Source organism: Garra rufa, chromosome 21 (genome assembly GCF_049309525.1).
Source record: "Garra rufa chromosome 21, GarRuf1.0, whole genome shotgun sequence".
Taxonomy (NCBI): Eukaryota; Metazoa; Chordata; class Actinopteri; order Cypriniformes; family Cyprinidae; genus Garra; species Garra rufa.
In genome coordinates this window covers 18994683-19021803 of record NC_133381.1, presented here as the reverse complement: position 1 = coordinate 19021803, position 27121 = coordinate 18994683, and the positions used below count along the sequence as shown (strand labels likewise).

General features: G+C 34.0%; 1 protein-coding gene across 1 annotated transcript in view; it reads left to right on the top strand.

Moving 5' to 3' along the window:
- pdzd8 (PDZ domain containing 8) overlaps positions 1-27121 on the top strand; it is a 50100-nt gene that overhangs the window by 3999 nt on the left and 18980 nt on the right. The window contains exons 2-3 of the mRNA XM_073827378.1: positions 15483-15608; positions 18321-18423. Of these exons, the coding sequence (XP_073683479.1) occupies positions 15483-15608; positions 18321-18423 (229 nt within the window). The remainder of the gene's footprint in view (positions 1-15482; positions 15609-18320; positions 18424-27121) is intronic.

The following is a 27121-nucleotide window of genomic DNA, read 5'->3' as shown; positions in this document are numbered from 1 at the left end:
TCTCTCTCTCTCTCTCTCTCTCTCTCTCTCTCTCTCTCTCTCTCTCTCTCTCTCTCGAAATTGCGATAAATTAATCTGTGCGACCTCAAATTATATTTGAAAGCATTTGTGCGAGTGAGAGAAATGAGTGTGGTGCGACTCGGTTTCAAAACTGTCGCTAGCCTAACTACTGACTAGTAGTACAAGACTAAAAGTCTTGATTAACGTATAAGTTTAAGAGAGGGAAAGACGATCGCGATAGGTTTGGATAAATCTTCAAAAAGGCAATGATGTCATTGAATAAATATGCACGCTGTACGTTTCAAAGTCAAAACGCTGCACGGATGTCTTCATATGAATGTATCTGACGGGAACAGACTGTCCTCAGAAACATGTCGTTTGCATTGTCATTTCATGTCTGATAAAACGGCGTTAGTGCTGGTTTGTGTACAGCTGTTACTATGGAAACCGTAGTATTTCAGCGCTCCTAAAGCGCCCCCTCGTGACAAACAAATTAATTTTTATTTTCAATACATTTTTTCAGCTGTTTATGGTCAAATTATTGGAATTATCGATCCATGTGTAAGTGTGAAATAATTTAATTTGCCTTTTAAAAATCTAAACAATTAAGTAATACTAATGTTATATATCTTATATAAATATAAGAAATTATATACTTGATTTATCCCTTTTAATGGTATAAAGGTTGAAATGCCATTGTATTAGATATTTTGTTTTTTGTGTCTGTATCTGAATTATAAATCATGTAATTTTATGGCTTAATATTCTACCGTACATTGTCCAACCCCACTCATACTGTTCATTTAACTTGTGCAGCTCTTAAAAAAAAGGGTCATAAATTGCCTTAAATTGATATTTTAAAATTCTGCAGCTACACTAAATGGTGAAATAAAATTCTTTCCTTGATATTTGTTTATATTTGTGTATTGAAAACATTTTTGATTGACATTTAGACTCCTATCTGATTTTCTATATTTTTAAAAAATGTCTTTTTTTTTTATTTGGGCTAGTTAAATTAATTTTTGGGCTATCAAATTCTGATGAGTACCTGCCCGAAGGGCTACCAGAGATTTTGACATTTTGCGAGCCCTGAGCCGTCAATCATTCCCTGTCACTGAAACTGCGCTCCGCTTAACTTAGAACCGGACGTTTTTTTCTCTCTCTCTCTCTCTCTCTCTCTCTCAACCAAACCCTGTTCCGGCGTTGCACAAACTGCAATTAGGGGTGTGTGAAATGACGATTTTATTTTTATTGTGGACAATTAAAAGGTTTCCACAATCTGCTTTTGAAGAAATATAGTATATTTCGTGCTACAGCGCACATTCTGTCAGATACAATTCTGCCGCCTCCGTGTCAATATACTATACAACGCGGCTCAGATAGCACATGTACGTCTGCAAGATGTCTGATAAAGATCTCTTGATCTGGAAAGCATCTGCTGTGTACAAACATCTGGCAGGCGTCTGTCAGATGTCAGTTAATCAGAATCGGCCATGAAGAATCAAGATCGGTGCATAACTAAAAAGAAATTGGGTGCTCCTACATTTTTTGGGATGCTCCTAACTTTTTAAAGTTGGGAGCACCAGTGCTACCAAGTAAAAAAGTTAATTTCGAGCCCTGCTTTACACCAACAGCACCATATGAGTTCAAACGGGAACGAAAATTTGTAACCAAATGGTTATTTATGAAGACGGAGAAATGTTCTGTGGCGTCTGTCGGATAGATAGTTTTATTTTTTTTCACCAAGAGTCACCACTACATCTGGTGATACACCGTGCACATCAGCGTGCAAAGTATTACTTTGTATTATACTATGATTCTGGAGATCCTTCTACTGTTCCTTTCTACTTCTACGTTCCTACTGTTTCAACTGAATTGTATTAATATTGATAGTGTTTGGATGCTTTCAATGAATTCTGCATTAGCAAAACAAAAAAAACAAAAATGATATTATAAATCTTTACCCGGACAAGTGACTTTTGTGCATGGACAAGTGAAACATAAATTTACTTGTCCGAAGGACAAGTGCCTCAAAAAGTTAATGTCAAGCCCTGAATGATGGAAACTTATACCTCATTCTCTCTTCTTTCCCTCTCTCTATGTCTCTAAAGTCCATTTATGTAAGTGCTCTTCTGAAAACATCTGCTGTGCTTACAAATACTTTTTCATCCCCCCTTTCACCATACGCATATTCTGTCTCTTTCTCTCTAGAGCAGTGTATTTAAAATAACAGTAACCTGTCCTAAGCCAGATGGCACCGTGACGTCAAAATGTACCTCTTCGATAATTTGACCCTAGCTTCATCTGACCACTAGGGTGATTAAACCTTTTATCTGAAAGAGTAAAGTTCTGTGTACATTTGCAGATACAGTCAGGCCAAAGTTCAGCTGGGATGAAATCCCTTTATCTTCGCCCTTTCATCCTCTCTGTATGAATATAACATCAGAGGCTAGAGAAAATGATCAGTTTTGTAATCTCTTTCATTTGATTACGTCACAAAAAATTCCTGGGAAAATTCAGACATTCCTAAGCACCGCTTCCAGAGATATTAATGTATTCGGCTGCTGTTTTATACTCTTTACTAGATTTGTCTTTTTATCGTGTATTTTTGTAAATTAGAGTTGCATATTAAAAGTCTGGCTGATACAGATACTCTAATAATTAGCTGCAAACACAAAAAAAGTGCTGCAAATAGCACGGAGCACAACGGAAATGTTTCAGGGGTACCTCAAAAAGTGATGAACCCATCTGGGACCTGATTATTTGTTCAGTGGCAGTTGGTCAGAGCAGAGGTGTTGAACTAAAAGGTGATAAAGATGAACTTAGTGATGGGAAAATGAAGCTTTTCGAAGCACAGAGGCTTTCCCCTCAACTGTATCGTAAAAAGGTTCATTACTCGAAGCTAACTTGTGGTCAAAGGTGGAAAAAGTTGCTTTCGCGTCCCAGATCTCAAAGCGATTTTGGACAGTTTCATCAAATACATCAAATGGTGCTACGAAGCCGTCAGAAAAAAAAAGTCATTTTTCTTGAATTAATCTGTAAATAAACTTTTTTATAAAATTATACAAGTATAAGCATGGTTCATGTAGGCATATATGTTCAAAGTAAATTAAGAATACTGTTGACTAATATTATTATTAATTAGAAGTGCTTGTGAAGCAAGGATAGCTACAAACATGCACAAAACTACACATGTACATATTTATTCGTATTATGATTTATTCTTAACAAAAAGTGAATGACACTTGAAACCTGCACAAGGGGTTTGTGTTATTTGAATCAGAATATGAAGCAGTCACATGGTTGTGTGCGTAAGCGAAGCTTCGGACGTCACAGGTCACGTGGTTATGGCAAAACGAATCAAGCTCTAGATAAACTATCACCTTTTAGTTCACCGACAACACCTCTGCTCTGACCAGCTGCCACTGAACAAAGGTCCCAGGTCCCAGATGGATTCGTCACTTTTTGAGGTCCCCCTGAAACATTTCCATTGTGCTCCGTGCTATTTGCAGCGCTTTTTTTTGTGTTTGCAGCGTTTCCGTATTTGTGTTTGCCTTGCGAGGATTTGCAGCGCCTGTGTTGTTAAACTGATGTAGATGTTTTTTTTTTTTTATTTGTCATTTTTTTCTGTTTGCATGTGTTTTCTTAAGTTGCAGCTCTCTCGGCCACCATATTATTGCAACTTTTTATCTTACGATTCTGACTTTTTTCTCACAAATGTGTTCATATCTCACAATTGAGTTATAAAGTCAGAATTGTGTGATATGAACTCGATTTGTGAGTATTAGTCAGAATTCTGTGATATAAACTCACAATTCTGACTCTTTTTTTCTCGCAAATGCGAGTTTGTATTTCACAATTCTGACTTTTTTTCTCAGAATTGCGATTTAAAAACTCACAATTATATTTTTCTCGCAAATACTAGTTATAAAGTCAGAATTGCGTGATATAAACTCACATTTCTGACTATTTTTCTCACAAATGCTACTTATAAAGTCAGAATGGTGAGGTATAAACTCACAGTTCTGACCTTTTCTAAGAATTGCATGATATAGACTCACAATTCTAACTTTCCTCTTGCAAATACAAGTTTGTATCTCACAATTCTGACTTTTTCTCAGAATTGCGAATAAAAACAATATCTGACTACTTTTCTTGCAAATGCAAGTTATAAACTCACAATTCTGACTTTTTTCCTCATAATTGCATGATATAAACTAACAATTCTGAACTCTGAACAATTCTGACTTTTTCTATCTTGCAACTGAAAGTTTATATCTCGCAAGTCAGATTTTTTTTCCTCGCAATTCTGACATTTTTTTTCTCAGAATTGTAAGATGCAAACTCGCAGATGTGAGTTATAAATAGGGCTGGGCGATTAATCGAAAAATAATCGAAATCGACATTCAGAACCTATAATCGTTAAAATTTTTCCAGGAAGATTATTTCAATTACTTTCCCTTTAAAAAACACAAGCGCTCCGTTCCGTTATTCCGCCGACATGTCGATGGAGAGCTTAAACAGTATTTATACAGTAAAAAGTATTTACAGGATATACAAGGGTAATTTTATTTAGAGGAGATACTGTTTATTTTCTACTTTTAATATGAAAAACATTGAAAATTATTTATTTTGTTTCCAATAGTGCAAGTTATTTATTTTCACCAATTTAAGAAAAATGTGACTTTTCGTTTTAAGCAATGCTTGCTTTAATTTCAGTTGTTCAACACTGATGTTCAATTAATAATCATAGATCGTAGATAGTGTGTTTCCTTCAATTATTTTAAAATCAAGTAATGCACCCTTCATCCAAAAATCTCTCGCTTGTAATATGTGAACATATTTACTGTACAAAACTTGTCAGTGAACTATGAGGGCAAAAAAATAATTATTATATAAATATAATTTTATTAATAAATAAAATAATCGTTCATTAATCGTAATCGGGTTAAAATGTTCAATTAATCGAGATTTTGATTCTAAGCCAAATTGCCCAGCCCTAGTTATAAAGTCCAATTTTGAGGGTGAAAAAGGCTGATATGTTCTCAGAATTCATATCTCTCAATTCTGAGGTAATAACTCAGTTTTGTTTTATGAAGTAAAAATGTTGAGATATAAGCTTGAAATTCTGTGAATAAAGTCAGATTTAATTTTTTGGGGAATCACAAAAAATGTCTTGTCACAATTGCGTGATATAAACTCACAATTCTGGCTTTTTTTTATCTTTTTTTATATAGTTATAAAATCAGAATTGCATGATATAAACTTGCATTTGTAAGTTATAGTTAGAATTGCGTGATATAAACTCGCATTTGCGAGAAAAAGTCAGTATTGTGAGTTTGTCATGCAATTCTGAGGAAAAATACCACACAATTCTAACTTTATAACTCACATTTGCGAGAAAAATAGTCAGAATTATTAGCTTATATCATCCAATTTTGAGAAAAAAGTCAGAGTTGTAAGTGTATATTAGAGCTGCACAATTAGCTAATCGTTAAAATTTCGCGATCTCGATTCGACCCCCCTCACAATCTTAATCCAGCATTTATTCGATTCAGCCAATTATATTTTATTTATATTTTACAAAACTTTTGCTAGGCTAATTACTGCACAGACTGCTGTGAGCTGATGCAGTGACAGGTTCGCCGTTCTCTCCAAGATTACATAACCATTTAAACTTCATCTTCAGCGCACATTCTGTCAGATGCAATTCATGGCGCCTCTGTGTACTGTACAACGCGGCATTCATTCACATCAAATGATAACTCAGCGGCAGAGATCCACTCACACAGCGGCGTAATTTTCACTGAGGACACGCTTTTCAAAATCCCGTTGGTGTCCACCCACTTTCAAATGGTTTTGTTAAAGTAATCTCTTGTATTATAGAATGCACGCTCAGCGCCGCCGAGTTTCGCGGGATCGTTAAAACAAAACCAAAAGTAAAACCCGCACACGCTTTCAAAAGCAATTTTAATACCCCGCGTTTAGAGAGCGACTCCCCAATGCGCTCAAATTAAGCTACATAAAATATCTAGGCTGTTATTAGTATGTGGGCTATAAGTTGTGTAGATAGCTCTGTATCATGCTTGGAAAATTCGGTCTCTATTAGCTAGGGGTGCAACGGATCGCAGATGATCCGTGATCCGTACGGACCGGACCCCACGGTTCGGTACGCATGTGGTTCGCGGATTAACTGTTAAATTGAACCTTCAAAGAGTAAAAGTGTATAATTTGCATATGTTTTGTCTTGCCAATTTAACCATTCAAACTACTTAAACTTCTGCAGCAAAAGAGAACACGCGCGCTGTTTCTTCTTTTTTTTCCCGTTGCCGCACATACCTGAAGCGAGCACGCGCACAAAGAGAGAGAGACCGAGAGAGACGCGTGATTCAAACTGCGTGATTCACAGATTGATTCCTCTTTAAAACTTCTCTTAACATGCATACAAAGTTATGTTTAATACCCGTTTTGGTATTCTGGTAAACACAGTCGTTTATGTCTTCAGTAAACCGAAAGCTAAGAAAGATGCGTGCCAGTATTAGAGACGTGCATTAGGCCTTAAAGAGACAGCGTCCTATTTATACCTGCAGTGAGAAGGACTAGTTATTTTACAATTAAATATTAAATTTCTGCACCTGAATACTAGTGTTATTGATTTTATTAGTAACTTTATGTTGTATTCATCTACACTTGTCATTTTTGTAATTGACTTTATTAGTTCAGCTAGTAGTTTTTGCTGTGGATTAGAAGTACTTAAAGTTAGCATTCAGTAATTAAAAAAAAGTTTTGTTTGTTTTTTGCTGATCCGAAAAATGATCCGATCCGTGATATGATCCGAACCGTGAGTTTTGTGATCCGTTGCACCACTACTATTAGCACTTTGAATATTGAAAGAGTAGTACTTTGATCGTGCCAGATTTATGGACAAGCAGAGCAATGGAACCATATCCATTAACCCCTTAACTGTTACTCCCATTTTTGAACAGAGACGTGAAAATGAAGAATTGAATCTTAAATCTTTATAATTCATGGACAAGAACATTTAGTAATATGATTTTGATGTACATTTTCCATGTTAATTCAATGTCTGATTTTAAAATGGCATTCCAAAGGATGAATTTTGAAATTTTAAGTTTTTATATAATTTATTATTATTTCTAATGTGTGATAGGGAAAAAGGCATCAAGAAAGTCTGTTTGTGAAAAAGGTCAGAACTCCTGTTATGAAGGAGATTTTTGAGGTGCTCTCTTGTCATAAATTATTTTCCTACATAATTTGTAACACAAAAAAATGTCAAATATCTATTTGGGAGCCTTAGACCTTTCCAACGATATATAGTTTGTCATGATTAGATTAGGATTTATTTGTAAAATGGTGAAGTAAACTTGGGCATCCCACAGAGTGGACGTTGACAGCCATAAAATGTTGATAGGCTAGTGTTTCTAGCTAAGAATCTTTAAATCGCTTTACTCTGACATAATACCTTTGTATGTTTATTTTTTAATGTTTAATTTTTTTGTTTACATTATTACATTATTTTTCATTACATTTTCTTTGAATTTAAAGCAAAGTTTATTTTGTCTTATTTCACTGCTATTTTACTGTTGTTTGATAACCTAATGTTCAGGGGTAAATCTTTAAAATAAAAAAGTTCTCCAGAATCGCGAGAGAATCGTGATCTTTATTCTGAGAAAAAAATCGTGATTCTCATTTTATTCAGAATCGTGCAGCTCTAGTGTATATCACCCAATTCTGAGAAAAAAAAGTCAGAATTGTGTGATATAACCTTTCAATTCTAACTTTTTTCTCGCAAATGCATGATATAAACTCACAATGCTGAAAAAAGTCAGTTTGCTCTCACAATCCTGACTTTATAATGCGACTGCGAGTTTATAGCTCACAATTCTGACTAGGGCTGTGCAATATGGACAAAATAATCATATTGCGATTTTTTTGAACGAATATTGCGATTGCGATTTTGGCAACTGTTTTTGCTTTTTCAAACAAGCCACATACATACATTCTAAATGTATTCAGTGCACAAGAAGTGCATAACAAAACATTTCACAATGAAATAACATAGTATTACGTTTAATAAACAAAACTGTTGTAAAATTGTCTTTAAAACAGACAACATAAAATAAATTAGCCATGTTACTTTTTTCCCGGTACTTTAGCCTACTTTGTGTAATAACGAAAACATTCATTTCAGTGGAAAAATAAGTCCAAAACTCTCTATTTTAACATTTTGAGGGCTCTACAATCTTTTTTTTTTTTTTTAAGAAATTCTTATGTGCTTTAATTTTTCTGATAATCAAAAAGCATAAACATTTATTTATTTTTAATCAAATGAAAAATAAACCCTTTTAATTTTTGGCAAACAAACAGAAGTTTACTGTTAAAATCAATAAATGGAAGAAAAATTATATTCAGTTTAAAACTTTTAAATAATAATTGTAGTGTTTTTTCTACAATTAAGTGGTTAATCTTGTTGTAATATTTATTTTTTTATCATATATATTGTTTTATGTATGTTTTGTACATTATACTGTACAAAAGTAATACAAGACTAATATTGATCTGTTTCATGTTAAACCGTACTTTTATTTTGACAGGTTGCCGTGAAGTTTCTGTGTGTACACTGTACAGCATGATATGATGCTAGTTTTCTCAAATGAAACGGTAAAAGTGACACTCACAGCAGCTTTGGAGATTGAGTTTATCTGTTCATGTTAGATGCAAATGCCAAAAATTAGAGGGAGCTTCACGAGTGCTTCAGTATGCATGTAGTAAAAAAAAAAAAAAAAAAAACGCGTCTCTGCCATTCATACATACAGAGGCAAACAGAACATGCAGAATTCATATTAAAACTGTCTTTTTGCATTTCAGTTTTCACAGACACTAGTCCATATCGCGATTTGAATTAAGTGACAGACCAACTTTTGATTTATTCATCCAAAAATCAACGAATTCCGTGGCATTTCGTGCTATAGTAAATTCCGTTTTTATGAATGGGGGGTGGTAGATAAAATTGCAGCCTTATGCGGTTTAGAAATTGCATGTGCTTAAATCGCGATTTTTTTGCGATTGCGATTAATTGCACAGCCCTAATTCTGACTTTATTACCCTTAATTTTTTTTTATTCAGTGGCAGAAATGGGCTTTCATAGATTCTTAAATGCCTGTAAACTAATTTATGGCTGTTTCAAATGAAATATTCATTGTACTGTTACACTATAGTGCAAACATGCTTACAGATGCAGTGTTAAACAGGCACCTTTTTTTTGGCAGTCAGTTAGAACACACATGATAAGCTCACACCACTTTCACCCGATTGTCATACGTTTCTCCCTGCTGCACAAAAAAGCAAAGCTGATTTGGTTTGTCCTCAGTGACCTGGCTGTGGTGAATATGAGATATTCAGAGAGGTGCTGGTGATATGAGTGGGTTTTAATCCGGTCAGCAGCACATCCCCAGTCAAAAACACAGCAGGTGTGCTTGTGTGGCTTACATAAACTTTTAGTACACACATCTCTCACAGTATAACTCTTATACACCGTTTCAGTTCTACTAAGGACCGTTAGATGCTGATTAAAGCATGTGTGTGAACTACAAAACCTAGCTGACATTTACTTTCATGGCCTATCACAAAATATATTAGTTGCATTCTGAAAAATAATTAAGCATTACGTTAAACGACTAAAGACCACTGGAGGTGTGCGTGTGAGTATTTGCGTGCGATTGCTTGAAATGAGCGTGTGTGTGTTTATAGTTAACCAAGGAATTTCCTGTGGTTTCTGAAAGATTTTGCAGATATAGCAGAAGTCTGAAATCTGCTATCTAATGCAATTATTGCACCATTTGATTAACAACTTTAAATGGAAAAAAAAATATTAACTGCTTACACTTAATGCCTCAAGAGTACAGAGTAAGATAGATGGTGATAGTCAGGAGGATAAGGCCTTAACAGTCGATAGTGGTTTGCTGGCCTTTTCCCTTAGAGCTGCTTACCGCAAGTATTCTCACACTTCTGTTGGAAGCCCTTGAAAGTACTTTAAACAGCGAAGCGTTTCGCCTTAGAGGTTAAGTGTTCTTCTTTTCAGTCCAGTGAAGTTCATCCTCTAGAAGAAAAGTACACCGGATGCTATTAAAGATAACACAATGATAACAGTCTTTAAAGAGCCATACATTTTCCTCAGAATGAGTTAGTGTTTTTAAGGAATAGTCAACCAAAATAAAAAGGTTCTGTCATCATGTCCTCATCGTTTACTCATCCTTGTTTCAATTCAGACTTCTAAGACCTTCGATCATCTTCGAAACACAAATTAAGATATTTTTTATGAAATCTGAGAGCTTTCTGTCCCTGTATAGCAATATAACTGCCACGTTCAAGGCCCAGAAAGGTAGTAATGACATTGTTAAAATAGTCAATGTGACATGAGTGGTTCAACCTAAATGTTATGAAGCTACGAGAATACTTTTGTGCACAAAAAAAAAAGCAATTGTTTAAAAAAATAACAGCTGAAACACTGTCACATGGACTATTTTAATGATATGATATCCTTACTACCTTTCTGGGTCTTGAACATGGTTGCATTGCTGTCAGAAAGCTCTCGGATTTCATCAAAAATATCTTAAATTGTGTTCTGAAGATAAACAAAGGTCTTACGGGTTTGGAGCAAGATGAGGGTGAGTACTAATGATAGAATTTTTATTTTTGGCTGAACTATCGCTTTAAGTTGAAGTACTAAAATTATTTGGTTGTTGGTTTATGGCGTGCATTTCCTTCAGCTAATAACAGCAGGAAACACACAGAGACTACTTTACTCATTGACTAGAACAGTCAATTGACATAAATAGAAAGACAGCTCATCTAGTAGTATGTAAAATTATCCTTTATCCTGTCATGCTTTACCTAATTGAATTCTTTTGGCCATGTAAAGTACATGCGTATCTGTGTGCATGTAACTGCTTGCAGTTGGCTTAGACTGCAAGGTCCAGACTTGAGGCACTGCTTGCTTGTTTCTGTGAGGTGAATGAGTGTTGTATTTTTAATGCCGCAGGCTGGCTGTGTTCCTGTAACGGTGTTGGTGGTAAGTGATAGGGCTGCGCTCCATGCCCTGTGTGTGCTCTGGAACAAACTGAAGTCATGTCCTGCAATTAAGCAGCTGGGAAATGGAGAGCGAGGAAGGGGCACAATGAGAGTGTTACCATACCAGGATCTTGTTCTTAGAGCTTTGCATCATGTGGAGTCTGAACAGGAAGGAAGCAGAATCACTGAATTGCCCATTTGAGTCACGCAATATTTTGGACCCTGTTTACACCATTGTTGTTTTAGTGTTGTTTATATGACATTATGGTATTTATTAATATTTTGAGTTAGCTTTTATGTGTACATTTTCAGTTTTATTTTTCTTTAAGGCTTTATTTGAAATTATTATTATTAGTAGTAGTAGTAAATGTCATACTTCCGACATACAGTCAAACCAAAAATTATTCAGACACAAGATATAATTTTTGATATTCATTTAATAGTGGGTGCAGGACACTATAGTTAATTTATGTAAGTGAGGATAGCAAAATAAAGTAAACTGTGTCATATTATACTCAAACATTCTTTCATACAGTGGACTACTAGTAAAACTGTTAAAAAATTTGGGACCAAAAATGATTCAGGCACTTTGACCGTGTTTTACTTAAGTGTTTTTCTTTATTTGCTAATGCGACCTTTTTTTACACCAAAGACTGAACTAAATTAAGCATTACTTGGTAATTGGTCAACAAAGGATTGATAGTTGTGTAAATATTGTCATACTAACAATAAGTTATAATAAGTTATCTGACATTATCAAGATAATGACCAATCAGCGTCAGGGGTTTGGTGTTGTGGACTTTCCTACTGGTGCTGGGATGTGAGGGAGGCGGAGCGAAAGTCCACAACACCAAACCCCTGACGCTGATTGGTTGGAACACTGTTTGTTTATCTGTGGAAAGGTTGGTAGTGCCGATTGTTTTTTTTGGCACATCTCGGACCCTAGGCTGACCAGAGAGACGCGTTTTTTTCACAGACAATTTATGGGGCAGGCAGCGAGCGGATCGTGATGAAAGGTCAGCTGAATTTGACACTTTATGTTTCAGGCTAGAAATCGCTGATACAACCTTTAAGGTTAGGGATAGGGTAAGGGGTAGGGTTAGGGTGTGGTTAGGTGTCTATCTCAACTCCTTACCTCCAGCGAGGGGGAGCTCCTCCCATATGGCTCTGCAGCGAGCACCCTCTCACTTTTTTCATGCTGCTTTTTAGCATGAAATATATCCCTGGTGCTTTTGATAAGATCTTTTGAATGCTGCATGTATTGTATACAGGCTTTGTTTGCACGGGTCGCATTGTTTTTGACTTTTCACAAAGCATTATGTCCATGTGTCTCCACTAAATCGTGTCTTAATCTCAGGATATTGCTTGTGAAAGCCACATTCGTGTTTACAATAGAGAAGTTAATGAAATTGCCTTGTGTCTGTTTGTATGGTTTAGAAGAGTGTTTCATTTCACTTTGACCTCCTTTGTAAAAGCATGTGATTTTTTTTTTTTTTTTTTTCCTTTCTCTTTTTTTCACTAACAAAACTACTTTACTCTACTTGCTTGGAAAATAAAGGTTTTCAGAGATCTGAAATGTTTAGATAACAGCGGTTTGGCTTTGTAATTTTGTCTCGGAATATAAACATTCATACAAAGTCCTTACATCCTCTATTCTCTGTTAATGAAAGTGTGAAGATTTTATGGGTCATGCAAACAACCTAATGATTGTTTTTGAAAATTGGCCCTTCCTCAGCCTGTTTCCATGGCAATTTTTATGATGATAAGGCTGAAAAACAATCTGCCTGGAGTTTCAGGAAAAAGGCCAGTTAAGCAATTTCGGAGACTGATGGGTTTTATAATATTTTGTACCTCACAAGGGCAAATCGGAGGGCTTTGTGTTTGGAGAGAGAGAATGGCACTTCCTGTTTTAGGAACACTAATCTCTCAGGTTATTATTAGCAGTAAAGAATCTTGAAATAGCTGCGAGCCATTCTTCTCAGAGGAATGCTGCTAAACTTTATTAGTGCTGCATTCTGCGTGAGGAATCACCCTGTTTTTTGAAAGTTCTTTCTCACTGCCAGTTATGATCGAACACATGATGTAGACATTTTTTCACATGAACAAGTTTTCCATTTTGAAACAAATGCTTGCGTAATGTTGGATTTTTTAAATGCTTGTTATACTTGCAACACAGTTATGCACAAATAGAGAATGATCAATCACACTCCAGAACCCTGAATTAAAGCAATAGTTCACCCAAAAATAAACATTCTGTCATTAATTACTCACCCTCATGTCGTTCCAAACTTATAAGACCTTTGTTAATCTTCAGAACACAAATTATAATATTTTTGATTGAATCTGAGAGCTTTCTGACCTTGCTTAGACGTATGTTGATTGACGCGGAAGAGAAAAAAATAGTTATTTTTGTTTTCTTTGCACACAAAAAGTATTCTCGTAGCTACCACTGATGTCACATGGACTGTTTTATCGATGTTCTTTCTGGGCCTTGAATGTAGTAGTGGCGTTGCTGTCTATGCAGGGTCAGAAAGCTCTCGGGTTTCATCAAAAATATCTGAATTTGTGTTCCAAAGATGGACGAACGTCTTACCAGTCTGAAACGACATAAGGGTGAGTAATGACAGAATTAGCATTTTTAGGTGGACTATCTCTTTAAAATAACTCTTTAAGAAAGAAGAGTCTCATATGTACTAAAACATTTAGTTCACTATGGTCTAAATAAATATGTTGTAAATTATTTAAAAGCATCTTAAGTGAGCAGGTAAATTAAGAGGACAAAGCTTGTACTGAGTTTGGTCCCTGTCGACTTTCTGATCCGTTTCTCGTCATTTCACAACCTTTTTTGCGTGGGATAAAAGTGACTTCACAGATGATATAAGAGGAACAGAGTCTGGGTGTTTCTCATCTGAATTGCATTAAGTCACTTATTGGGAATATTTGGACAAGGATGATGTAAGTGCTTCCATGAATAGGGCACAAAATAGGGCCTAATGCTGAAGTGGTTAACCTTTTGAAAATGTCAACATCATGAGGTTTAAATTGTGTATATAAACTGTTTTTTTTTTTTTTTTTTTTTTTTTTTTAAATCATATTCAAATTATGCAGGGTTAATATTAACTGCTAGTTGTCACCAAAACACAAACCAAACATTTTTCATCCAACAGTTGAGTAGTTTTTTTTCAGGTTTCTTTGATGAATAGAAAGACCCAAAGATCAGCATTTATCTGAAATAAAAAGCTTTTGTAACATTATACACTATACCAATCTAAAGCTTGCAGTCAGTATATATACATTTTTGGGGGGAATTAAATTATAGAAATTAATATTTTTATTTAGCAAGGATGCTTTAAATTGATAAGGTGATGATAAAGACATTTATAATGTTACAAAAGATTTCTATTTCAGATAAATGCTGTTTTTCTGAACTTTCTGTTTATCAAAGAAGCCTGAAAAAAATCTACACAGCCATTTTCAGCATTATAATAAATATCTTTTGAGCAGCAAATCAGAATATTAAAATGATTAACTGCTTTTCACCAAAACAAATAAACAAACACTGCATCTATGCCTCTGCTGCTTAAAAAACATAAAAGGTGTACTTAATTTATAGAGATTGCCAGGTAATCAGTTGTAGCAGTGAAAGTGAGACCTCAAGCAAAGGCGTAAGATTTAATTTCACCTTCATGGAGTCTTACATTTAACATCGTAGTTTTCACTTTAGTTTTGCTTGAACGCCTACCTACCTCATGATTTGCATGATTTGAAAGGGCCTAAATATCCTTGCAGTCTTCTGTGTGGAAGGGCAAAACACATACACACAGCTGAAATGCTTGTTTTTCCGGTAGGGGAAGAGTGAATGGGTTACACACACCCAAAATGACCGTTGACTTTGCAAGCGTTTCCTGTTGACCTCACGATTCAAATCGTGACTTACTGTTTTACAATGATCTCAAGGGCAGAATTACTAACAGCTTGTGCCAGAGCAAACCCTCTTTTAATGTTAAAAAAAGACTTAGGATTTGCTAAGGACATGCTGTGAAAAGGCGTGGACATTTTTTGCGGTTTGCATTTGTATTTAAGGGAGGAGAGTGTTTAAATGAATCATGCAACTTAATTAATAGTTTGCGCTTGTCAGTTTACAATAAATAATATGTGTGGCATTATTTATTGCTAAAAAAAAAAAGCTGTTTTCCACTAGACATGGCTGTGATAGTTGGTAATTTGCAGTGCTCTTTGTAGATGGCACTGGTCATTATGGAAATAAGATGTATGCGTCTCATACTAAATTGCCCTGTTTAGTAAATCTGGCCATTATTGTGTTTAAAGCAAATATTGTTATTGTCGTATTATTGGTTTTCTGATGAGTTTTGTCTGTTTTTGATTGACAGGTACAAGCCCTTTTTTCCTTTCCAAGTGCAGCCACCGTTGGCGTCATCATGTAACCTGGACATCTCCATCCGAGACACACTATTGGTGGAGGGGCGTCTACGTGTCACACTTGTTGAATGTAGCAGGTAGGGCAGACTCCTGTTGCTGTCTGTGATGCAATCAATATTTACCTTTTATTCTTTTGATCTTTTTGGGCAAATAAAACATGGGAGGTTATGAAGAACACTTCATTGTTAAGATAATAATAATAATTCACTGTCATTAAAATGCTGGCCAATGCAAGCAGATGGTTATGTTAAATTCTGAGTTTTGTCTAAATACACTACTTTTTAAAGAATTCTCTTCAACTCACCAAGGCTGCGTTGATTTGATCCAAAATACAGCAAAAGCAGTAATATTGTAAAATATTTTTACTATTTAAAAAAATGTCTTTCTATTTGAATATATATTAAAATGTAATTTATTCCTGTGATCCAAGCTAAATTTTCTTCAGTGACACATGATTCTTCAGAAATCATTCTAATGTGATGAAATTAATACTTTTATTTAGCAAGGATGCTTTAAATTGATCAAAAGTGATAGAGACATTTGTAATGTAACAAAAGATTTCTATTTCAGATAAATTATGTTCTTCTGAACTTTGTATTCATCAAAGAAACCTGAAAAAATTCTACTCAGCTGTTTACAACATAATAATAATAATAAATGGCTTTTGAGCAGCAAATCAGGATATTAGAAGGATTTCTGTGACTGTGAGTAATGCTGCTAAAATTTAGCTTTGAAACCACAGGAATAAATTACATTTTAGAAGTAGTTATTTTAATAGTAAAAATATTTTAAAGTTTTTCAGTTTTTGCTGTACTTTGGATCAAATAAATGCAGGCTTGATGAGCAGAAGATGCTTAAAAAAAAACATTAAAAAGCTTACTGTTCAAAAACTTTTGACTGATAGTGTAATATTAAAAATAAACCCCTAAAAAATAAAGTGAAAGTGATTTTAGCCATCACGACATTCACAAATTCATATTCATTTTGAGATTTGGTAAACATTTAAACATAACATTGTTATTTAATTATTAGTTTATTTAAAAATTAGAATTGGAAAAATTGCCTTTGTTTTCTTCAATTCTCTACTCACATATATATATAGTTCTTCAATTTAGTAGCACATATATTACGTACTATAGTCCAAAACCATTACTATAAAGAGTCTGAAATAATAGGTGTCTAGGGTAGTACACACCGCTGTTTCAGTTTTCTTATTCCTTTGGGACACAAAACTCATAGACAGCCATGACGTTCTAAGCCAATGAAATTTGAAATGGCCTACTTGCAAGCTGTTGTGTTGGAGAACACACACACACACACACACACACACACACACACACACACACACACACACACACACACACACACAATGCAACAAAAGCTGTATTCTTCTCACCATTGTGTGTCTTTGTGTTTTTGTCAGATTAGTAACAGACTTCAATAGTGTTTATAATGGGCTTTCTATTAATAATGCAGAGTCTTTGACAATTACAAACCTAACTCAACCCTGATGTGCTTGCAAACACACATACACAGACACTTTTTTTTGGTCTGCACACTGGATTTTTCCATGTGGCATTAAGTTAAGAGTTTGGTACACTGCTGTTGAATAGCCATCCAGTGTGTATTTGCACCAGTTTATGTCTCAACTGTGTTTGGACTTTTCCACCACCAGAGGGCAACAGTGGACTTTATCAGTTTTTATCAGTCTTGCTTCTGGAGGGCCAGTTGTGTTTTTCTTGTTAAGGATTGCTTAGTTACAAAAGTGATGACTTTTAGATTTTTATTTATTTATTGATGGAGAAAGTGTTGCATTGTTAATCAAACCACAGAAAGCAAATACAATCTTGTCAGGTTGTACCTTCTTACCCTTTATGTACATCATAAGGCTCTAATAATCTTTACATCTAATTCTTAAGTATTTAATTTTTATATTTTATGGTCGTTGGTATAATTTTTTTTTATGTAACTATACAATAAAACACTAATATTGTGAAATATTATTGCAATATATACACACACACACAATATTATATATATATATATATATATATATATATATATATATATAAGTGTATATATAAGTGTATATATAAGTGTATATATAAGTATATATATATATATTAGTGCTGTCAAACGATTAATCACATCCAAAATAAAAGTTTTTGTTTATATAATATATGTGTGTACTGTATATATTTATTATGCATATAGAAATGCACATACATGTGTGTACATATTTAAGTAAAATATGTTATGTTTACATATATAAAAATATTTATATATAATATAAGTCATGTGAATATAAATATATGCATGTAAATACACGTCAATATTTTCAAAATATATACTGTATGTGTGTGTCTATATACTATATATACATAATAAATATGCACAGTACACACACACATTCTCCGTAAACCAAAACTTTTATTTTAGAAAATCATTTATTTGAAATTGCTGATCCCAAACTTTTAAATGGTAGTGTGTATGTTTTTTTAATAGCCATAATGGTTCTTTTTAGTGCTTGAATGAATAATAAGTTAGCCAGCAGATGGCAGTAGTAGCTTTATAAACAGTCATATGAACTGAATGACTGTTGATCAGGTTTCAGAGCTAAATTTGCCCTATTCATTTCTTTTGATCACAGTATTAAGACACCATTTCCTTTTAATTTTGTTTGTCCGAACACATTCAGTTATTGTATATAATAATGTACTGAAATACACCAGCACTTTTAAAATAATCAAAATGACTGTTTTTTTCTTATTGTTTTGTTCTCTCTACAGGTTGTTTATCCTGGGCTCTTATGAGAGGGAGACATATGTTCACTGCACCTTAGAGCTCAGCTCTGATGAATGGAGGGAAAAAACTCGCAGCTCCATCAAAGAGGTACACATTACATGTCCTGCTGCATGTATTTCTCTCTGCCTGAGGGCGCTGCATTACATGTTTGCTGTCCTGCGCACATGCACAAACATGCATGTTTGATATGCATTAATAAATACAAAGGCATACATAGAAATGCATGCCCACTGTAGTCTATAGCACAGGTCAAAGGATAAGGATGGATAGATGAACGAGTATATATCTAGCTATAATGAATGCTATTAATTTTAGGGTTTGCCAGTCTAAGAAATAGGATTGCTAGTGAATATGGAAGAATGTTTAGGAAGTAAATGTTGGTCATCATTAGAAATGCTCATTTGTTCTTCTCTGAGGTGTTTTTTAGACTCAGTACCACATTTTTATATTGGTTGTGCTTTAGTTTTTAGTTATGGTTAGGCATATTTATGACCCTGGACCACAAAATCAGTCATAAGGGTTTTTTTGTTGTTTTTTTTTAGATTTATACATCATCTGAAATCTGAATAAATATAGATGTGTGGTTTGGATATTATTTGGCCAAGATACAACTATTTGAAAATCACGAATCTAAGGGTGCAAAACAAAATCAAAATATTGAGAAAATCACCTTTGAAGTTGTTCAAATTAAGTTCTTAGCAATGCATATTACTAGTAAAAGAATTAAGTTTTTATATATTTACAGTAGGAAATTTACAAAATATCTTCATGAAACATGATCTTTACTTAATATCCTAATGATTTTTGGAATAAAGGAAAAATGTATCATTTTACACATACAATGAATTTTTGGCTATTGCTACAAATAAACCCATCCTTCTTGAGACTAGTTTTGTGGTCCAGGGTCAAATTTCAGCTTATTTCTTTGTTGCTTATCCACCAAAATGGGCAGCTTTGAGAAGTGGCTTGTCTCCATAATAAATTTGTCGTTTATTTCCCTTTATTATAAATGTCTTCTTTATGGAGGAAGCACAAACAACATCTAATTGCTATTGATTTAAACAAATTCATATTTTTCATTAACCTTTTCCTTCACTACCTGCCAACTGCGACTTCACCAAGCCGTCAATGACAGCAGTCAGAAAATGTCAATTTAAATTGCTCCGTTCTAGTCATTTTATTCTCATCTCATCTGCTATTAAATCCAGCACAAGGTTCACATCCAGCATAGAAAGAGTAGGTTGTTTACATTTCCAAGCATCGTCACAACTTTTAATGAACGTAGAATGTAAGTTAAACAGGTGTTCGTGTATCAGCTATTCATCCGATGCGATTTGTAATCTATTACCTATTAATCTGAGTCTTTTGTTTTTAATGTGGGTGTTACATAATGTGGATTTGTTTGTGCACAGATGCCAGACTCATCATTCATTTGGTATGAATATTATTATCTTTTGGTTTGTGTCTGAACAAGCTGCTAATGAAGAAGAAAATAATTAATGAAGAGACGGAAGAGAATTGGTTTCTATACTAGCGTGTTACGTGAAGTCAGATTTTGGTAATGACAACCAGCCCTAGTGATACTATTGCTCTATTTATTTGATCAAAATATGTAAAAACCATATTATTGTGAAATATTATTACAATTTATATTAACTGATTTTTTAACTTTTTCAGCATCATTACTCCAGTCTTCAGTGTCACATGATTCTTTAGAAATCATTCCAATATGCTGATTTAGTGCTCAAAAACATTTCCTATTATTATTACCTTTGTTCAGGATTCTTTCAGGATCATTTAAACCCAAATGTTTTTGAACACTTTTGTAACAGAAATGCCTTTGTTTTGTCCTTTGATTAATTTAATGTGTCTTTGCTGAATAAACATATTAATTTATATATATATTTTTTTTTTTGTTTTGTTTTTTGAAGAATTCTCTTCTGCTCACCAAGCCCGCATATATTTAATCCAAAATACAGCAAAAGCAGTAATATTGTGAAATATTTTACTATTTAAAATAACTGCCTTCTGTTTGAAAATATTTAAAAATATAATTTATGCCTGTGATCAAAGCTACATTTTCAGCATCAATCATTCTAACATGCTGATACGCTGTTCAAGAAACATTTTTATTATTATTGTCAATATTTCAAACAGTTAAGTCATTTTTTTTTTCAGGATTTATTGATGGATAGAAAGACCTAAAGATCAGCATTTATCTGAAATAAAAAGCTTGTGTAACATTATACACTATACCAATCTAAAGCTTGGAGTCAGTAATTTTGTATTTAATTTTTTGGGGGGAAAGAAATGATAGAAATGAATACTTTTATTTAGCAAGGATGCTTTAAATTGATCAAAAGTAATGATAAAGACATTTATAATGTTACAGAAGATTTCTATTTCAGATAAATGCTGTTCTTCTGAACTTTCTATTCATCAAAGAAACCTGAAATATTTCTACTCAGCTGTTTTCAATGTTATAATAATAATAAGTGTTTTTTGAGCAGCAAATCAGAATATTAAAAAGATTTCTGAAGGAAAATGTGATTGGAGTAATGATGCTAAAAAAATGGCTTTGAAATCACAGGAATAAATTACAATTTAAAATATATTCAAATAGAAAACAGTTGGTTTAAATAGTGAAAATGTTTCAAAATGTTACTGTTTTTGCTGTATTTCAGATCTAATAAATGCAGGCTTGGTGAGCAGAAGATACTTCTTTAAAAAACATTAAAAAATCTTACTGTTCAAAAACTTTTGTCTGGTAGTGTATGTATAATAACATACAAGTTCTTCTTTTTCTTATTTATTTACTCTTTATTTATATGCATATTTGATTCATCTGATGTTTAGAAGTACAATAATACATCTGAAATGAACAGCTGTACCAAAACTACAATATATTTCTTTGTGTGTGGCTGGAGACTCTACTTAATAAAGAAACACAATAAGCCAGCCAGTGTGTGTATGTGTGCGTGCATGCATGTGAGCAAGAGATCTGATCACTAAAACAGGCATGCACCACCACTGACACAGCATGTTTATATGCTTGATGACTCTACATTGACTTAAGGGTTCACATATGTAACTTTAACTAGTCCTATCAGCAAGGACTGCATGCATGCCCAACTGAATGTTTGTATATATGCTCATATGAATGTGCACACATGCAGGCATGTTTATTTGAAATACAGAATTGTGCACAGACATGCAAATGCACATTGGCCGCTGTGCGTTTCACCTAGTGTTTATCAGCATCCCCCAGATTCAGAGACCTCAGCAGGGACTCAAACACAGGATTAGTACAGATATCATCTGGAAAAGGTCATTGTTTTTCTTTACCCCTCTCTCTCTCATGTTCTCCCACCCTTTTCTTTCTCTCTTACTCCACTGGATATCTCTTTCCTCTCTTTGTGTTTATATTACGTTGTCTATATTACGTTTCTGATATCCTAAAGTAATTTTACATGTAAAACAGCGCTGTGATTTTTGCTCGTAAATGCAATGGTTCGTATACACACTATTTACATGGGTATAACCATGGTATGTGCACAAAAGAGTATGTGCATGGTAGCACTTGTGACACCCATTTAGTCTTTGTGTGCATGCTGGTGGATTGTTTTTTTTAACGCAATCTTACCGCTGTAAAGTGTTAAAGCATGTTTTCCTAGCTTATGCCTCTGGTGCAGAGAGGCTAACACCGCTATCAGTAATAAGTAAGTGATACTGAGCCTCTGGGGTCTTTTCATTTGTTCTTATCTCCTGCCGTTCCAGCCGCTCTCACCATCGACCTGCACCGCCCTGCAGTTGCTCGCCCGCCGATGCCCATTTCCAGCAAACTTCAGTGTACGTGGTCATCTAGATAAGTTAGAGACTGTGAGAAATGTCCATGCATAGAAACCCTTTTTTAACATGCATATGCTGTGTGAGGTTCCTGTGGTACTAGAATGCCTTTAAATAAGTTGTAAATTAATTCAACAGAGTGTCTTTTTTACAGTAAGTCCACCCACCAATGTGTGATTGGGATAGTCAACACTACAAAAGACGGCTGTTAATTGTCAGTTCCAGTGGCTCAGAGGATAAATAGCATGTTTCATTCTATTCGACGTGACCGATGCGGGTTCGAATCTACCTTCTGACAATTTTTTTTTTCTTTCTTTTCAAATCTCATATCATATTGAATTTTTTTTTCAATAAAAATGAAGGACATAATTGAAAAGTTGAAAATAAAATATCGATTAGGGTTAGGGTAGGTGTAGGGAGGGCTTATTGCCCCAGTAAGGCAGTACCATTTAATAAATTGAATTAAAATACTTTAATACTATTAAAAATACTGAGGTGCAGACAATTGGATCTATTTGCAATAAGTATTATAAATATCAGAAAATCCTGCCGTTTCAACATAGAATCTAAATAAACATAGAGTGTAAATAGAATCTATAGCTATTGGCGCTTTGTGTAAATAGAACCCATTGTTATTTGCGCTTAGTGTAGAAAGCATATATCGTTAGAAAATATGCTATTTTCACTTAGTGTAAATAGCATTTAATTATGGAAAGCCGTTTTAGCCTAAAATATACTAAGCATTACTTGTCATAATTGCATTTTTACTTGTAACAATTCAATTAGAGGGCTCTATAATTCAATTTTTACTAATAACAATGCCAATTAGAGAGCTGTCTAATTAAATTCTTACTAGTAACAATTATAATTAGAGATCTCTCTAATTCAATTATTGCTATTCAACAGCTCTACAATTGAATTCTTACTAGTAACTAAGAGTAAGAGCTCTCTAAATCAATTTTTACAAGTAATAATTCCAATTAGAGCGCTCTCTAATTCAGTTTTTACTAGTAAGAATACCATTTAGAGATCTAATTCAATTACAGAGCTCTGCAATGAAACATATCTTTAATGTGTTTTTTTTTTTTTAAATTAGAGAGCTCTCTAATCGGAATTGTTACTAGTAAAAATTTAATTATAGAGCTCTCTAATTGAATTGTTACTAGTAAAAATGCAATTACGACGAGTAACACTTAGAATATTTTAGGCTAAAATGGCTTGCCATATCTAATTGATATTTTCACTTAGTGTAAATAGCATCTTTCGCCAAGAAAATTTGCTATTTTCACTTAGTGTAAATAGCATCTCATATAGCAAATCATTCATTAATTACTTTATATATTTTACCTGTTTACTGAGAATGTAATAGTATGAGAATGTAATAGAATGTAAAAGTGCAAAAATATTTTTTTCATATTTAGCATTTTTGAAGCGAGATCAGCTGTAAACTGTTTTCTAGAAATTGAGTGCAAAACGATTCTTAATAAATTCATAAATAACTATATATTTTACCTGTTTACTGAGAACTTAATAATTGTTAGAATTACACATATATTGAAAATTAGGATTATTAATTGATTAATTATAATTATATAAAAAAATGTATCACTTACAAAGAGCAAACATAAATATTAAAACTTTTTTTATATTTATCATTTTTTAAAAGTGAGATTAGCTGTACATTATTTTCTAGAAATTGAGTGTTGTAGTGTAGAATGTTGTAGTAATACAATTACATGTACATTAAAAAATGAAGATATTAATATTTAATTAATTATAATGATATAAAACATAAAAATAACCATTTTATAATGTTTGCACTCACAAAAAGCAAAAATAAATGTAGCATTTTTTAAGTGAGATCAGCTATAAACTATTTTCTAGAAATTGAGTGCAAAATAATTAATAATTAATTATAATTATATAAAAAATCAAGCAAGAATTAGAATAATTTTCTAGTTTTTACTCACAAAGACCAAAAATAAATATTAAAACAAAAATGATTGTAGAATATTTAGAATTATTAAAGTGAGATCAGCATAAACTGTTTTTTTTAGAAATTGAGAATGCAAAATCGTTTTTAATAAATTTATAAATCACTTATAAATTTATATTTTACCTGTTTAATGAGAATTTAATAAGAATATTAAAGAATAAGAATAATTTTATACAGTTTTATACAGTTGTTTTACTTGTTGCATGCACAAAGAGCATAAATAAATACTAATAAATATATATATATTTATATATCCAAATAGCGTGAGATCAGCTGTAAACTGATATTTCCTAGAAACTGAGAGTGCAAAATGATTCTTAATAAATTCATAAATGATTAGTAAGAAATTCTTATCTAATATTTGCAAATGCTTGGTAAAGTCACATAAGTTTGTTGACCAACAGACGTAGCTCTTTTCCAATAGAGCAGCGTGTGTTTGAATTGACGTTTATTTGCACATCTGCTCTGATGCCTGATCATTTCTCTTAACAACCTGACTTCATCTGATCAGCCAGATCATAGTGACCCATGGACAGAAGGGGAAAAAAAGCTTTATTCCTGTGTGGACGTTTCTGTGCAGTCATCAAGCTTTTGCTCCAGTGAAATATTTTCTGTTGTTATTCCAGCTGCAAGATACATTAAAAACATGTTAAACATTTCTATGAGAATAACACACAGTCCAGATCTTCAAAATATGGTCTGTGTGAGTTCCTTACAATCCAAATAACACCATCGAGCGCTGCAGGGAGTGTGTGTGCTGTGTTTATTTGTGTGTGTGTGTGCGTGTGTGCGTGTGTGCGTGTGTGCATGTGTGCGTGTATTTGTAAGTGTGTGTGTTATGGGAATCTAACTCTGCCACTGGGATTTTTCCGTCATCGTTGTTTAGAGAGTCATGACGTTGTTTAAAACACGTTGCCTCTCATCATTTCAGATCAGTGGCTTTCATTTCTTTTTTTTTGTTGTTGATTGACATGCATTTGAGTGTGTGTTCTATATTTGATGTCCTGTTGCGTCCATATAGCTTTTATGACGTGTTTGTGATGTTCTTATTTCAGATGTTTGCTGTTGAATGTCCCTTAGACATGCACGCTCGCACGTGCACACACGGACACACACATACATACTTGGACTCAATTTTGCCTTCAATTTGGTGTGTGTGGGTTATCCTGCCATGTTTGCGTGTTTCCATTTGCTCACCTAGATTTAAATCTTATTTAAACCAAAGACAAATAACCCTCTGTATACCTGCTTTGTCATGATATCAGTTCAGGTCCTATTCATCTTAGCTTATTCAGATACAGACATCTCTCATAATGGCTCAAGATGGCTGTTTCATCCGCAGAACCCTGTCTTATCAGAATCTTTCGGGCCACTATGATGCAGTATTAGTGACCTATTTTATATATATATATATATATATATATATATATTAGGGGTGGGCATAGATTATTTTTTTTAATCTAGATTAAATTTTGGAATTAATCTAGATTAAAATGGCTAATTTGAATTCTGCTGAAGGCATTCAGAATATGTGTGCTACCCAAATAATGACTAAACATGTTACACCGTACTTTTATTTTGACAGGTTGCCGTGAAGTTTCTGTGTCATACAGTATGACATGATGCTAGTTTTCTCAAATGAAACGGTAAAAGTGACACTCACAGCAGTTTTGGAGATTGAGTTTATCTGTTCATGTGAGATGCAAATGCCAAAAATTACCGGGAGCGTCACGTGTGTTTCAGTATGCGTGTAGTAAAAGCGCGTCTCCACCATTCATAGTATGAATTTCATACATACAGCTAGGCAAACGGAACATACCGGATTCATATTAAAACGGTCTTTTTGCATTTCAGTTTTCACAGACACTAGTCCATATCGCGATTTGAATTAAGTGACAGACCATATTTGATTTATGAATCCAAAAACGACGAATTTACGTGGCATTTCGCGCTATAGTAGATTCGGTTTTTATGAATGGAGGACAACGTGATCCCGTCTGTGTTTTGGCGGAGGAGACATAAACGCGCGACCATATTCTATAGTCTTTGGTATACATCCGCGTTAAACTATCAAGGTGAAAGTCATCATAGCTTGCGTAGTTTAGACCCAGCTCCCAACCCAATTTTGAGAATAGATTTATCGGGCGATAAAAAAAAATATCGCCGTTAAAGTCTCACGTTAACGCAGCACGTTAACGCCGATAACGGCCCACCACTAATATATATATATATATATATATATATATATATATATTAGGGATGTGCGGTATACCGGTACTGTGAAAATACCGGTATTTATTTTTTTTAAACGGTACAATATCAAAAGTTTGCTCAGTTCGGTATTTCATCCGCTGTTCCGATTTTCACCACTATGCGGCAGTGTTCCGCAAACTGGCGTAAAACCGGCAAGCGTGATAACAGACAAACGGCAATGGATCACACAGATGAAACGCACTCTGCAGCGGTCAAAGGAGCTAGCAAAAAAATGAAGACTGAAAAGATATGACCCTGGACCACAAAACCAGTCATAAGGTTACATATTACAAAACTGACGTGTATATATCATATGAAAGCTGAATAAATAAGCTATTGATGTATGGTTTGTTAGGATAGGACAATATTTGGCCGAGATACAACTATTTGGAAATCTGGAATCTGAGGGTGCAAAAAAAATCAAAATACTGAGAAAATCACCTTTAAAGTTCTCCAAATTAAGTTCTTAACAATGCATATTACTAGGGATGCACGATATGTATCGGTCGATAACTTGCGCGTTTTGTCAGTAAAGCCGGTTCTGTAATCAGCGGTAAATGCCATCAGGTGCGTGATTTCACGTTGAGCCGTATATACTACACACAGCCGTTGTTTACAGACGAGCTGCGCACTTTCACACTGATAATGAACATTGCTATGCGCAGCTCGTCAGTGAACAACGGCTGTGTG